This window comes from Epinephelus lanceolatus, chromosome 24 (genome assembly GCF_041903045.1).
Source record: "Epinephelus lanceolatus isolate andai-2023 chromosome 24, ASM4190304v1, whole genome shotgun sequence".
NCBI lineage: Eukaryota > Metazoa > Chordata > Actinopteri > Perciformes > Serranidae > Epinephelus > Epinephelus lanceolatus.
In genome coordinates this window covers 6,921,108-6,936,903 of record NC_135757.1, presented here as the reverse complement: position 1 = coordinate 6,936,903, position 15,796 = coordinate 6,921,108, and the positions used below count along the sequence as shown (strand labels likewise).

The 15,796-nt window shown below is 41.5% G+C and overlaps 1 protein-coding gene across 3 annotated transcripts; it reads right to left on the bottom strand.

Annotated features, from left to right (window-relative positions):
* Positions 1-51: 51 nt before the first annotated feature.
* pnpla4 (patatin-like phospholipase domain containing 4) lies at positions 52-6,218 on the bottom strand. Of its 3 annotated transcripts, XM_033616156.2 has the most exons (7): positions 6,033-6,214; positions 5,417-5,605; positions 3,240-3,334; positions 2,870-3,005; positions 2,617-2,682; positions 2,367-2,519; positions 52-766 (listed from the first exon to the last, which is right to left on the bottom strand). In XM_033616156.2, exons 2-7 carry the CDS (start codon positions 5,594-5,596, stop codon positions 635-637), a joined length of 762 nt encoding a protein of 253 aa, XP_033472047.2. In that variant the 5' UTR covers positions 5,597-5,605; positions 6,033-6,214; the 3' UTR covers positions 52-634. The 3 variants fall into 3 exon arrangements, with proteins under 3 accessions (XP_033472047.2, XP_033472048.1, XP_078021757.1); XM_033616157.2 differs by lacking the exon at positions 6,033-6,214 and having other exon boundaries at positions 5,352-5,489; XM_078165631.1 differs by lacking the exon at positions 52-766 and having other exon boundaries at positions 2,402-2,534; positions 6,033-6,218.
* Between the last annotated feature and the right edge of the window lie 9,578 nt (positions 6,219-15,796).

The window sequence follows — 15,796 nt, the reverse complement described above, 5'->3', positions numbered from 1 at the left end:
TCCACACCATGCTGTTTCAACCAAACATTATGTCAGCTACGCATCATAAAGCTTGCAAACTTTCTGTTGCTGCTGTTACACAGATTAGACAGAGTGCTGGAGGACCGTCAGTTCAATGTCTGCCTAGTGCGCAAGAGCTAACACAACAGTGTTCAAGTGCAAACATTATTAGTGGGTAATAAGTGAGTGAGTCCAACACATTCTCATTAACATGACACTCTACGAATCTTCCTGCGTCTGTTTTAGACGTTCACGGATGGCGTGTCAATTTACTCATTGTGTCTTTTCGATGTATGACTTCCTTTTTCACAAGGAAATGTCCATTTTCTTCTCACTAGATGCACAAACTGCTTTTAAAAATACACTTACAACAAAGGTAAGACAGTTTCTAGATTTACTTCCTGGAGTTTAAGCAATAAAAGTCTGTGGTTCGGTTTAGAAAAAAACATGTGGTTTGGCTTAAAATAAGAAACGAAGGCGTCTTAATTGATTTTGCCAGACAAACATAGTTACCATTTTGATTTTATTTCATTAAGAAAAATTAAAATCACAGGAAATAAATACTGTAAAATCCATAAAATTAATTCTGTAAAAAATACTTGGGTTTTTCAGTTCTTTCCATCACATCCGACTGTCAGCTCATCCAGGCCTCTCTCCTCAGGAACCTCACAGCATCATTAAAACCTTCTTCACATAAAGACTGCATGCTGCTGGTGGATGGAGGGAACAGAGCCTGGTTCAGACGTTTGATGTTCTCCATGGAGAACTGTGGGATCCAAGAAAACACTACAGTTATGTCAAATCAAGAAAATGACTGACAGGAAGTGAACTGTGACTGAAAGACATTGCTTCGGCTGAAAATGACAGTATTTATTATTAAAAATAAACGCAGACATAGAAATGCTTCCTGCAACATACTTGTAAGTCATTTTTCAAGATTTCCATCTTCAGTAGGAAACAATGGGCTGGTGGTTTAGAGCCACAGACAGGGCAGGGAAGTCAGAAAGTCTTAAGATACAGGTATTGTTGGTTCGGGTCCTTTTCATGAGGATTTGTTGCCAATAGAACAAATAACTCTGCTAAAAATGTTCCACGCTGTTCAGCCGGAGAAACAACGCTAAATGATGTCAGTGAATGCCCCCCAGGCTGTGTGGGGCTCATTAAGAAGACAGAGGCAGTTATCATGTGTCACTCCTTCAACTGGCAGTGTTTCCACCTCCACCCTGAGACAACTATCAATCAGTGATAACTATCAATGCAGGAACCTGACTCTGATCCCAAACTAAAGAGTGTCATTATTTTTTAGGCGTTCAAGTGTTCAAATGCTGCCCAAGCTTTGCCTGATTTTTACCAAATTTTCGGTGGATCATCACTGGACAAAGGTTCGACATTATGACGTTGTGTTATGGTTGGGTTTAGTTTTCCATACCTTACGAGTGTATGCCGTTATTCTACGTTGGGATGACGTTGGCATGAGACATTTAGAAGACCTTGGAATTTGCTACTTAGCAATACAACTTAAAACCAACAAAATATCAACATCTTCTGTTGTTGGCAGTCTTCGTCATATTGACTTTGGCATTAGACGTTGTTCTGACGTTGAATTTTGGTCATGTAACCAAATATCAACATCTAAAGACCAGTCTGGACCAAAGATTCGCAACAAGATGAAAGTTTTAGAAGGTTGCAGTGGTGTGAATTGCCCGTCTGAGCTCATCTCAAGCTGGCCGATGGTGTCACCTGCAACTCAGCCAGTCAAATTGCTGGCGGGGGGTTTTAAAACATAAAGTTCGTCACCTGTTTTGACAGCCAATTGGCTTGTAGTCAAGTCCGCTGGTCAAGTCAAAATAACTGCAGATGGTGTGCTCACTTTTGTTTCTGGTTTTTGCCGTTTCATCACTACTAAAAATGCAACTGTAGCCAGCATCTCACTATCACTATCCTCATTCATATCTTAAGATGCGACAAATTATATTCAGCCGCAAAATTTGTCTGGAAAGCCGCAAATCAGAACAGAAGTACAGAGAGTTGTTGCATAGCGATGACACACCATCTCATCTAGTTGCATTGGTGTGAACCGGCAGGTTTTGAGAACGTTGCAGAACAGTGCATTGCAAGTGGCTGCCTCTTTCAACTCATCTTGTCTGGAAACTTTGGTCATTACATGTCCATATAAGTAGCTAGGGCGCACTACAAATGCAAAAAAAAAAAAAAAAAAAAAAAAAAAAAATGGGAGTGGCATAACTCAAATCAGACTATAAATCAGAGGTAATCTATAAGCTGCCTTGAACCCTCAATCGCCAGAACCTTTCCATTCGTCGGATTCCCCCTTTCAGACTAATCTGATCAAATGATCCAGCACTCACCATGATGTTCATGTTGGCCAGCCTGAGCTGAGTGTCGAAGCGCCCCCTGTGGACGGGACACACATCATGTTTTCCAGCAAAGGGAGACACAGTGATGGTTCGTCCCACGGGCAGAATTGGGAGGCTGTCGGTGAACCCTCCATCAATCCATTTCTAAGGAAACAAAACCTGAGTCTAGATCAGTGTACTTTTATAGAACCTTAAATTCTACAAATGAAACCACTTTTACTTTGGACAAAATTCCCATTACCTGTCCTTTGAATTCCACTGGTTGGAGTCCAGCATAAACAGGTACAAAGCTGCTGGCCAGTAGAGCCTGGAAGGCACAAACAAGGGTGAGTTACACTGAACATCTTGGTTACATCTAACATATAACATTTACTTGTAAATGTAACAGGAAAGAAGAAGGGAAGAAAACAAGGGCGCATAACAGTCATAAACATTTATGACTGCTTTTTAAACTGCACAGCTCAGCGTTGTGTCCAGAGTGTGGGGGTGTGTACCTTTATGAGCTCCTCCCTGGAGGTAAACCTGGATATGATGTGGTTCTTGCCGCTTTTAGAGTGTGTTATTGAGATGTGGAGGCGGTCAGTGGCCAGACTATGAGCCTCACTGGGCAGGATCTCCTCTATCCCCTCCCTGGGGAGGATCCACACACAGATATCACAGTAATATCATAAACATCATCATAAACACTGGACGTTTTACAGCAACATATTTTATTTTTGACCTCACCTCCCTAAGCGAAGGTCGGATTACTACCAAATTTTCTGTGGCTCATTACTGGACCATGCTCATCAAAGGTTTTTAAAAGCTTGGTGATATCTCATTGTGTCACTGTATCTCAGCCCCACACCAGTGTTGAGTAATTACCTCAGTGTGAGCATAAAGTCGTATCCTGGTGTGACGGCTCCAAACCGCTGTTGTCTCACGCTGTCAGCAAACCTGTATGTGAAGTCTTTACAATTCTGGAAAAGAAGGAAACAAATGCTGTGATGAAATCATACCTCATTCAGTTTAACACACGATGCACACGATATCTCTAGAACACCAGGATTTCTTTTTTTTTTTTTCTTTTTTTTCTTTTTCTTTTTTTTAAACTTGTCTGCATTGGTCTTCATAGCTTAGCGCCACTAAAGGGTGTAAGCTTCTTGTGAAGATTGATGCACTGTTAATCTTGCAGTCAAGTATTTAATACCCATAATGCGTGGCTGTGACCGTCACCCACCCTCCCTGGAGACTAGCCTATCAGCCTTTATTGGAAAAACTTCCTAATATGAGTCAGAGAGGGCCGTGATACACCAAAGTGTGTCAGGGGGAAAGTAAGGAAACAAGCAAGGGGGAGGGGGCAGGTGCTTAAGTCCTGAGTTATATAGTGACAGTGCATGCGGAGAAGAAGGAGGAAAAACAAACAAATAAACAAACAAACGAAAAAAAAAACAGGGGAGAAACAGGCAGTGTAGCTGATGTATTGTGGCCTTGAGGTGGTTGTGCTCCATGCAGATTATCGAAAATAAACATATACATGTCTACTATACTGTACTGAAAAACAAAAACAAAAGAGAAGTCTATACTGAACACCAAAAATGTGAGAGTCTTGGTGGAGGAGGAAAGCCCGATTGCAGAGAAGAGTTGCCAGTGCGGTGTGGTAGGTTTGAGAAGCAAGTGGGCCCCTTTGGAGTGATCCCATCGGTTCTTTGCGATGCGTCACGGAGCTGAAGTATCGAACATGCATGTGTGTATTTGAACCCTCCCAATGTGTTTATGAAAACCATCACCAGGGTCCAGGGCCAGCCCTGCGGGGGAAGGGGGGCGGTATGGCACCCCAAGACCGCGGGAGCGCCCAGACCCCAAGACCAGGGAGCCGCAGAGGCTGCAGGACACCACGCAGGCCCAAGGACCCAGGGCGGCGAAGGCCGGCACCCCCAGAGAGCCAGAGACACACCCCAGACAGGCGGGGCAGGAGGGTCAATGTGATCTCATCCCTTGCATTGTGAAAATGATTTCTCACAAACATCTAATGAGGATTTCCTCAAATTTGGCACAAACATCCACTTGGACTCAGAGATCAACTTATTAGATTTTGATGGTCACTGGTTTAAATGTCAAGGTCACTGTTATCTCATCCATTTTATTCTTGTGAACATGATTTCTCAAAAACCTATTAATAGGATTTCTTCAAATTTGGCACAAACGTCCACTTGGACTCAGAGATCAACTTATTAGATTTTGTGGTCACTGGTTTAAATGTCATGGTCAGTGTGATCTCATCTGTTGCATTGGAAATATGATTTCTCAAAAGCAGCTAACAAGGATTTTTTCAAATTTGGCACAAACGTCCACTTGGACTCTGATTTTGGTGGTCACTGGTTTAAATGTCAGGGTCACTGTTATCCATCTTATTCTTGTGAACATGATTTCTCAAAAACATCTTGTAGGATTTCCTCAAATTTGGCACAAACATCCACTTGGACTCAGTGATCAACTCATTAGATTTTGATGGTCACTGGTTTAAATGTCAAGGTCACTGTTATCTCATCCATTTTATTCTTGTGAACATGATTTCTCAAAAACATCTTAATAGGATTTCTTCAAATTTGGCACAAACATCCACTTGGACTCAGTGATCAACTCATTAGATTTAGTGGTCACTGGTTTAAATGTCAAGGTCACTGTTATCTCATCCATTGTATTGTGAACATGATTTCTCACAAACATCTAATGAGGATTTCTTCAAGTTTGGCACAAATGTCCACTTGGACTCAACAATGAATCCAAATAAATGAATGAATGATCCAAAAGTGAACTTCACTGTGACAGTGTCATCACTCAGGAGCAGAAAGGGAGACATTTGGTCAGATAATGAGTAGATCTTCTTTGCTGTCGGGTTAAAGAAGTGTGTGATGCATCCATGTGTTAAAATGGCTGCCATGGCAACATGTGATTTTGGACTGACATGGATTTAAACTACAACTGCAAACTTACTGGTTAACGGAGGCATGTGACCACAAGAAGGTTCCTCCACCCCAAGGAGGAGGCAAACACTCTACCTCTAACTTGTCAGGAGCTGTGATCATCACGGCAGCCACCAGGGCCCCGGCCGAGGCCCCCGCACAGGCCCTGAGGGAGCCAAGCAGCTTGTCACCATGGCGGAGAAAGGCCCCCGCAGCACCCAGGTGGTAGATCCCCACGAAACCACACGCAGCAAAGGACAAGTTCAGGACTGTCATCCTCAGCACCTGCACAGAAACAAGACCAGTCATCAGATTTAATTATTTGGATTTTTTTTCACATTTTATTTTATTTATTTTTTTGGTTGTGGACTTCTCATAAACATGTCATCAGCTGGAAATGGCAATTGTATATTCTTGTAAAATTAGGAAAAGTCATTAAGTATCAGGCCTCCCATTATAAATGAGATTTTAGTGTGATTTCATAATTAAATAATAACACAAAGAAACATATTAGACCATAAAAAAAAGGTAAATTTTCATTATATATATCGTCACAGACTTCAGCATAGCTCCTAAGATTTCTGAATACATGTCACTTTATGACACAAACATATACATGTACATATATATCAGAATAGTTGAGATTTAAAACGTGTGTTAGAGTAAAACAAAGCGAGCTAACGTGACTGAGAAGAAAAGGACCGATATTTACTGTGTGTAAAGACGAAACTTTCAGCGTCGACTCATTCTCACGTGTTTCATTTACGACAGAAGCTACAGAGGCAAAACAACTCGTTACTGCTGCGTGTAAACACGTAACGTTTCAGCTGTTATGAAAGTGAACGACCGGCTGCACTGTAGCACTATTCCGGAAGACAACCGGAAATAGAAAACAACACTGTTTCCGGTCATAGTTTTCAAAATAAAACCCCCACCGGAAAGAAAAACAGCTTCACTAAAAATACACTAAATAACTAGTTAACTAATAGAATTCACCACAGCTGATTACTTACAGTAAGACAACTTATTTTTAATTTAGTTTACAAGTTTTCCGAAATTTTATGTTTAAATATATGAAATAAATAATAAACAAACAAATGAAATCATAACGACAGAAATGTAGAAATAAATGCACAATTATCAAATAAATGTGCAGGTTCATTTGAAAATAAATAAATATGCACAGAAATATAAAAATAAATAAATAGAATTTATTTATTTATTTATGACAAATTACTTATTTTCCGTATTCATTTATTTTCATATTTATTTATTTGCTCATTTATTCTTTTATGTTTACATTCATTTATTTTTACATTTATTTCTGTTTTCATTTATTTCCCTATTTATTTCTTCCCTATTTATTTATTTATTTATTTCCCTACTAATTTCTTCCCTATTTATTTATTTCCTTTTTATTTATTTGCTCATTTATTCTTATGTTTGCATTTATTTATTTTTACATTTATTTCTGTATTCATTTATTTCCCTATTTATTTCTTCCCTATTTATTTATTTATTTCCGTATTTATTTACATCTGTTTTCATTTATTTCCCCACTTATTTATTTCCCTATTTATTTGCTCATTTATTCTTTTATGTTTGCATTTATTTATTTTTACATTTATTTCTGTTTTCATTTATTTCCCTATTTATTTATTTCTGTTTTCATTTATTTCCCTTTTTATTTATTTGCTCATTTACTCTTTTATGTTTGCATTTATTTATTTTTTACATATATATCTATATTCATTTATTTCCCTATTTATTTCTTCCCTATTTATTTATTTCCCTATTTATTTATTTTAGCCCTTCATATAAATATGCAAACAATGCACCATCTAGTTAAATATGCACTAAGTTGCATACATTTCCAGAAGTAGGGGAATTTTGGGTATCTCTTTTAATTACTTCATAAATAAGTAAATTCTGTCAACAGCCATAAAATAAATAAATAAATGAATAATGATAATATAACAATAACAAATGTTATTTATAGAGAACCTTTCAAAACATGGTCACAAAGTGCTGTACAATAAAACTAAACACATTTAAAACACACAGAGAATGAAACAAACCAAAATGTCATGAAATGAAACCAAAGTAAAAGATAAAATAAAGAGGGCAAAACTAAAATCAGGATAATAAATGGGAATTAAAATCAATCAGCCTTGGGGCCTGGTTGCGAACGCTCTGTCACTTTTAGTCTTTAGCCTGGACTCTGGAAGAAGCAGAAGACCTCAAACTACGCAGGCGTTCATAAGGGACTAAAAGTGTCATGTGATTGTGCGTCTTGGTTCTGGCTAAAAGCCTAGCAGATGAGTTCTGTGCAATCTGTAGTCCATTTTCGCCATTTTTTCTGAATAAAATGTGATATAAATCATGCTATGAATGATACAGTCTGTGAACCAATCTCTCTGTAAAAGGTAAAAACCTTCAGAGTATAGATGGGAATAAAACTGGAATGTCTGGTGCATGGTAAGTGTTACTGCAGTTGACATTTTTGGCTCAGATGTGAGAAAAACAAACCTCATTCTGGGCAAACGGCCTTTAGAAGAATAAACAAGATATACTTTATTAATCCCTGAGGGGAGATTTAGTTTATTCACTCCGTTGTCATATAAACACAGGCCTGAAATACACACACATGCACACACAGGATCTATACATGCATTAAATGGAGAGATGTCAGCGTGAGGGGGCTGCCTTGGACAGGCTTCCTAGCAATTGGGGGTTTAGTGCCTTGCTTAGGGGCGCCTCTGCAGTGCCCAGGAGGTGAACTGGAACCTCCAGCCACCAGTCCACACTCCATGTTTGGTCTGGAAAGGGACATGAACAGATGACCCTCCGGTTCCCAACCATAGTCACCTACACACCACTAAATGCCCCTAAATCTGGCACACTGGACCTTAAATGCCTCCTGCTGTTAACACACATTTAGTCACAGGCTAATTTCTTTTGACTTTTGAAACACTGCATTCTTAAACTCACATGGGAACTTCAGTGCACACCTTCAAGAATGCACTGTGTTTCTGTCTCCACTAAAAGGTCAGACCCATGAAGTCTGCTGAGTCCACTCTACAACACATTACATCTTGTTCCGTCCAGAAGCTGCAGCAGCCTGACAACCACATGGAGCCCAATTAACTGTCTGTTGCTGTGGCAGCCTTTGTACCAGGTAAGACTCAAGGTCCGTTGAAACAAAACACACCTCACACCCACAGCTACTTTTAAATCCTTCTGTACAAGCTCTGTGTGCGGAGTTGGTTACACAGTTAATAATAATTACAAAGCAGCTGTATTTGCAAGCCAAAAAGTTGTGATGAAACTCCTCCCACATGATGTCTGTATAATAACCCAAATAACAAACCAGAGTGCACTTTTATTATTAGCCCTACTTTGTCGTTTTCTCGCCTGAAGCAGAGTCCCTGGAGTGCAATTCTTCCTCTGCTACCACTTCAGTCAGCATTTATTTCCCATGGACCCTCCGCCATCGGAATTCTCTGCGTTTTGCTCTCGCTCTGCTTTCCTGGCACATCAGCAAAAAAATTTCTCGCTCTTTTAGTGTTGCTTATGATTATGTATAGACTAAAGTGGATTAGGTGGGTTACATACTGTGGAGAAAAAGCGGAGCTGAACTCCATCAGGAGAGGCAATGGTGTCAGTGGGCTGCGGAAATAATGGAGGGAGGATAATGCATTTTGTTTGGTGAAGGATTATCAGCGATGTCGTTGATAATTTGAGGGCAGCAGCAAGGTCTCACCGTCTGGAATGAGTCACGACATCATCAGCCTGCTTGATGTTCACTTTGATGATGGTATGACTGAGTGGAAATTCTAAAAAGGAACTGCTTTTATATTTGACTCAAGTAAAAATATAGTAAAAACTTTAAAGGGAAAGTTCTGAGTTTTTAAAGTGGGGTTGTTTAATGTTATGTTATTGTTTAATGGTGCCTGGCGGTGTCAGGGGGAAACGCGACAAGACAACAATGTAAGTTAAGGGGTTGGAAGTCCAAGTAGTGGTGATGTCCAAACGAAGCTTCATGAACCACCAGTTGTATTTGCTGGACCCACTAGATGGCGCTCTTGGTGTAATGAAAAAGGCTCAAGGGATGGCAATGCAGTTTGGTTTCAACCCTTTGTTGAACAAAGAGTGCCAGAGTGGACCCAAAAAGAAAATGGTTCACGAAGCTTCATTTGGCCATTGCTAGTTGAAACCAAACTGCATTGCCATCCCTTGAGCCTTTTTCATTACACCAAGAGCGCCATCTAGTTGGTTCAGCAAATACAACTGGTGGTTCATGAAGCTTCATTTGGCCATCAGTAGAGGGGTACTTGGTGGCATCCACATGAATGCCAAAGGTTCCCCAGCAGAGCAAGGCATTGTAATGAGATGGTCAGTTTCATTAAGCTTCATCTGGACATCACTACTGAGTAGGGTGGATGGAAGGGGTGGTGGACGGATCCAACAACCACCTACAGTCAACCAAGAGGCAGGCGTTTGCTTCCTGTAAAGACCAAAACACACCGGCAGCGAACACTCCACGTCAAAAATACTCCTCTATGATGTTTAATGCAAAACCCCACACTAGTGGTGGCAAGATGCGTGTTGTCACCCCTGCAATTAAATGCATTTTCCCCCCACTCGCACTCCTCTTGTCCATACCAGCTCGTGTAGCAGCTCTTTTTCTCTGCTCCTATAGCAGCTTGACTCCTCTCCTCACCACTGATGCATAAAATGAACTCTGTAGCTGTTGCTGTGTCTCGTGTGTGATGAAGAATGGATAAGGAGAGACTTGTTGAGGTCGAGAAACATCCTGAGCTAAATGACCCACAATCACGTCATCATAAAGACAACGGCTAAATAGATACTTCCTGTGAGTCATAGCTCTGGAACACAACAACGCGTAGTAATAACTTTGTGTGGTTGTGTGTTGACGAGCTGCAGCACGATGCATACAGTGTGCTGAGTTCGGCACGCACACGTTGTGAAAACGTTTTCAGCTTGAAAGTCCATTCTCAATGAGGGCGAATATCCACGCGGATTATTCCCATGGAAAAATATAAACGTTCATTTCATGGGTTCTTATGGAAGTTTGCACACCGGGGCGGAACTTTCGTGTGGTGAAAAAAGTTTCCGCCCAGACTTTGACCCCCGCGGAATTCGCCAGCGGAACTACATAGCTGAGCCAGTGGAACTGTTTGTGTATAGTGATGTCGTGCAGACATGGGAGAGTCCAAAATCCAGTCAGGCAGGACAGTATGGGAGAAAGGTTGATAAACCTCGTTTCACAGCGAGGTCCATTGTCCATTGTCCAGCTTGGTGGCTGCGGTGAGAGTGGTAAGTGCTAAAGAAAGTTGATGTTGACGCTTGTTAAATGTTAGCTTTCTAGCTAGCTAGCTAGTGCTAGCTAAGTTAACGTTAGCTATGCATCAGGGTAGCTAACATTACTGAGTACTCTGTAACGTTTGTTTGACACTGCACGGACTTGGAACACAACAACGTGAAATTCTGCAATGCGTCCGTACCGCACCTGTGTGTATGGTTTAAACATAGAAAAGCACTGCGCAAATATTCTGCAAATCCGTCCTGCATTTCCACATCGCGGCAGTGAGAATGAAAGCCGAATGCTGTTCTTTTTTCCTAAACCCTACCACGTGCGTTTCTTGCTGAAGGCAGGAAACGTCAGTTTGCGGTATGGCGTCCAAGAACATCCACAACCAATGAACCTAGGGTATGTTGTACGTCTAATCTCATTGTGGAAAGTCCATGACCAAATGCCGATATGTGAGGAGGTCAGAGTGAGAATGTGTTGGCCCAGCAGCTCCTGTGTTCAGTGAGGTATAATTACTGTTTTTGTCAATAGAGTCTGGTGCCTTTGGAGAGCATAGACGGAGTACCGAAGTTGGAAACAAATTCCCTCTGGGCAAGGGCTAAAAGGAAAGGTAAAGTGGTGAGAATATTCTCAATATAGCGTACTCTCATCTACTGTTGTAATACACTGACCATAGATAAGTAGCCCATACAACCCCACTTCAAAAATCCAAACTGTCCCTTTAAAATGCTGCAGCTGGGCTGGGTGAATTTCAACCCTTTTCTATACTGCTCCATAGTCTAAATCTATAAAAATGCTTTCTCCTCTGTCAGTCCACACCCGGTCAGTGTTTTGTTATTGCTTTTATAATATGTCTTTTGAGCAGAGGGACCCTGCAGTATAGTGTGAGAGGAGATTATTTCACAGTTTGTAAAACCTGCCTCACTCTGCCTCCAGGTGCTGCTGACTTACCAAAAACTTTCATTAGTTTGAGTTTGGACGGAAGAGATAGAGTCCCATGATGGTCTACATGCTGTTTTAAAGGCTTCTCCACCCTGAACAACAGCATATAGATCTGTAGGCATAAAAATGTTCATATCAAGATGTTGGATACTTGTGCGAAACTCTAATTATAAGCAGATGCAAACCACACAGTTTAAACTCTAATATCACATTTTTTTTAACATTTTTTCCACTGCCGTTGAGCTCCAAGTTGTTTTGCCACACCAGGTCACCAGGTGGACAATGTCGCATGTAGGCAGACTCAACCCCACCAAAGGTGAGCCCACGAAGGTGGTGTCGTCCATGGACTTTGGGAGCTTGACGGACTGGTGACTGGAGGTACAGGACACAGCCTTCAAGGGAACTGGTGATGATGGTCAATGAGTCAGAGATGAGGTTTCCCCAGAGAGAGATCCATGTCCTGCTGAGGTGGCGAAGGAGGATGGGCTTCCTGCATGTTGCCCTGTAGTGGAAGGTAACCTCTGACCAGAATAAATACAGCAGACTCATGGGGGAAGAAAAGAGGTTTGTAGTTAATGAAAAAAAAAAGATTTCATATCAGAAAAACACCTGCCACTGTTAGTATAAAATCAGATCCCTTCACCTTTTGATTTGCCAGAGACATGACGTTGAATGATGGCCAGAAGATTGTTTTTGCAGAACATTATGTTGTCACAGTGAACATGACCTTTGACCTTTTGGATAAAAAAAATGTCATCACTTCATCATTTTATCCTATCAGACATTTGTGTGAAGTTTTGTCAAAATTAGCGCATGTATACTTGAGTTACGGCAAAAAACATGTTTCTGAGGTCACAGTGACCTTGACCTCTGACTTTCAACCACCAAATTCTAATCAGTTCATTCTTAAGTCCAAGTGGACGTTTGTGCCAAATGTGAGGTCAGTCCCTCAAAGCCTTCTTAAGATATCACATTCACGAGAATGAGACACACACAAGGTTACGGTTACCTTGACCTCTGACTACTAAATTATTTTATTGCTGAGTCCAAGTGGATATTTGTGCCAAATTTGAAAAACTTCTCTCAAAGTATTCTTGAGATATTGTGTTCATAAGAATGAGACAGACAAGCTCACAACTTGACCTATGAACACCAAAACCTAGTAAGTTCATCCTTGAGTCCAAGTTGATGTTTGTGCCAAATGTTAGGTAAGGGCTTCTTAAGATATCGCATTCATGAGAATGAGATGGATGCAAAGTCAGAGTTACCTTGACCTTTGACACCTAAATTCTGGTCATTTCATCACTAGTCAGGCTGCACTTGTGTATCCTTGCTTCCTCTCTGAAAGCCTCCTCTCTCCTTGACTCCTCAACTCCTCCGAGTGCATTTTACAAATTGAGATGTCCTACAAGATGGCGAGTCTCGATCGATTTCTGGGTCAAGTGATCGAGGATAGATGAGTTGAGGAGGGATATAGGGATGAACCCCATGTCTCAACAGGATCTCACAACATGGGATTTTGGGGGTTACACCAGGCTTTCACGAATACCCTGAAACAAACGTCCAAGTGAGACATAACCACAGCAATGTTAACCGAACTCTTTAAATCAGTGTTGAAGTACCAGTAGAGGTCAGACTCATGATGCTTTAGCATTGAGCTGTGATTTAATTATTCCTCCAGATAAAGGATCTGGTTGTTATTTAGTGGAAAGCCAGTGGCGACGAGGCTTAGCTGTGCATGCGAGCACACATGTGGGACACGCTCTCAGCCCAGAGTCCATGAAAATCATGAATAAAAGAAATGAAAAAGTCCAATTTCAGATATCAGACTCATTATCCAGAGCAAAGTTATAATTAAGAGGCACTTTCGGAAAAATGCTGAAGGGAACATTATCTGAGTCACATCCACTGTGAGGAGCGGGCTGTGTGTCGCTGTGTTTGCCTGGAAACAGGGAGAGGGGGGTAATTATACTTCTCAGGGCAAGCTGATAAAGTCCTTAAGGCTTTTTTTTGCGGGCAGATTGAGGAGAAAGCAACCCCCTCACTCCCCACCACCACCTCCTCCATCCATACCCCCGCACAAGTGAAGTTGGAAAGACATCACAAGGTCATACAGATAAAGTAAATCTGTTAAAAGATCAAATAGTTCCTGTAGATCGAAAAAACGAAACGCGGAGCCGAGGCAAGAGGGGAGAAATCAAAGTGAAATTGAAAGCGGAGCAGAGAGGCGGAGTGTGCGATAGAAGGATAGTATGTGGGTGTGAGGACAAAGCTGGATGTGACAGATGAGAGAGGCTCGCTGAAAGGCCATTAGGACAATCACATCAACACAGTGTAAACATGTACCTGTCATATCACTGCAGATCTGCATAGTGCAGCGTGTGAAGACGAGGATTACTCACCTCATCAGAACGTGAATCATCATCATGTCGGGTCAGGATTGGAGGCATTTCATTGCAAAGCAGATCCTGGGAGACTAATTAAAGATTGGTTACTGACAGACAACAAAGAGAGCTGCTTTCCCACACAAACACACACAACAGCAGCCTTGATTGAATTACGTCTGAGCACAGATTGAGCTCAGGCTGAAGTGACAGCACAGTTTCAGACTCGTGTGTTAACATTCAGAGGCAGCAGATGTGCAAAAAGAGCACAATTGCATCGATCACAGGAGTGAGCAGTAGCCCGTCATCTTGGGCAATTTCTGAAATCTTACTGTGTCTCCTGAGGAAAATGGAGGACAAACTATTTAAGGAAGGGAAAATTGGATATCCTTCAGGAGGGGAAAGGAAGAAAAACTGTAATTGTGATTCTTAGAGCGGATGCTCAGGCAGGGAAGGAAGGGGGGGAAAAACTGTGCTCTGTATCACATTTAGGCTCCGTCGAAACTCAATCACTTTCTGCAATGGGACAAGTTTACTTGAAAGAAAAGGGCTAAAAGTTTTGGGACCCTGGTGTAATTGGACAACTTCAAATCCAACTACAAGACTGCAGCATCCCAACTCCTGGCTTCCACTTGGACTTTCAATAAATGACCAACACACAGCCTATGCTTTGTTTGTATGCCTCTGTGTGAACTACATTCCCTTTCCCTGTGAACAACTAATGAAGCTCTAGCAAAACTTCAGTCAGAGAGAAGACAATACTTTTGCACGCTTCGGTCTGTGGCTCATCTGTCTTATACCATTTGCCATTTAACCCATGCACACATGCTCCCTCATAATTTCTTGTCGTCATTATGGTGGCTGTCATCCGAGACATTAGCTGATCATAGTTAGCCAATAACTCTACATCTTCTCTCTTAGCCTATTATCTTACTCCTTTTCATTTTAAATACAAGTCTCTTTCTGCACCCTCCATCTCCCCATCACTACCTAGTCTTCGCAGATTCATCAGCGTCATAATCCTCATCAGCCTCGTCAGCTATCAGTTTCAGAGTCATCATCCTCATCAGCCATCAGTTTCAGAGTCATCATCCTCATCAGCCATCAGTTTCAGAGTCATCAGCCTCATCAACCATCAGTGTCAGAGTCATCAGCCTCATCATCCTCATCTTCCATCAGTTTCAGAGTCATCAACCTCATCAGCCATCAGTGTCAGAGTTATCAGCCTCATCAGCCTCGTCAGCTATAAGTTTCAGAGTCATCATTCTCATCAGCTTTGTCAGCTATAAGTTTCAGAGTCATCATCCTCATTAGCCATCAGTGTCAGAGTCATCAGCCTCATCAGCCATCAGTTTCAGATTCATCAGCCTCATCAGCCATCAGTTTTGGAGTCATCATCCTCATCAGCCGTCAGTTTCAGAGTCATTATCCTCATCAGCCATCAGTTTCAGATTCATCAGCCTCATCAGCCATCAGTTTCAGATTCATCAGCCTCATCAGCCATCAGTTTTGGAGTCATCATCCTCATCAGCCATCAGTTTCAGAGTCATCAGCCTCATCAGCTATCAGTTTCAGAGTCATCATCCTCATCAGCCATCAGTTTCAGATTCATCATCCTCATCAGCCATCAGTTTCAGATTCATCATCCTCATCAGCCATCAGTTTCAGAGTCATCAGCCTCATCGGCCTCGTCAGCTATCAGCTTCAGAGTCATCATCCTCATCAACCATCAGTATCAGAGTCATCAGCCTCATCAGCCTCGTCAGCTATCAATTTCAGAGTCATCATCCTCATCAGCCTTATCAGCCATCAGTG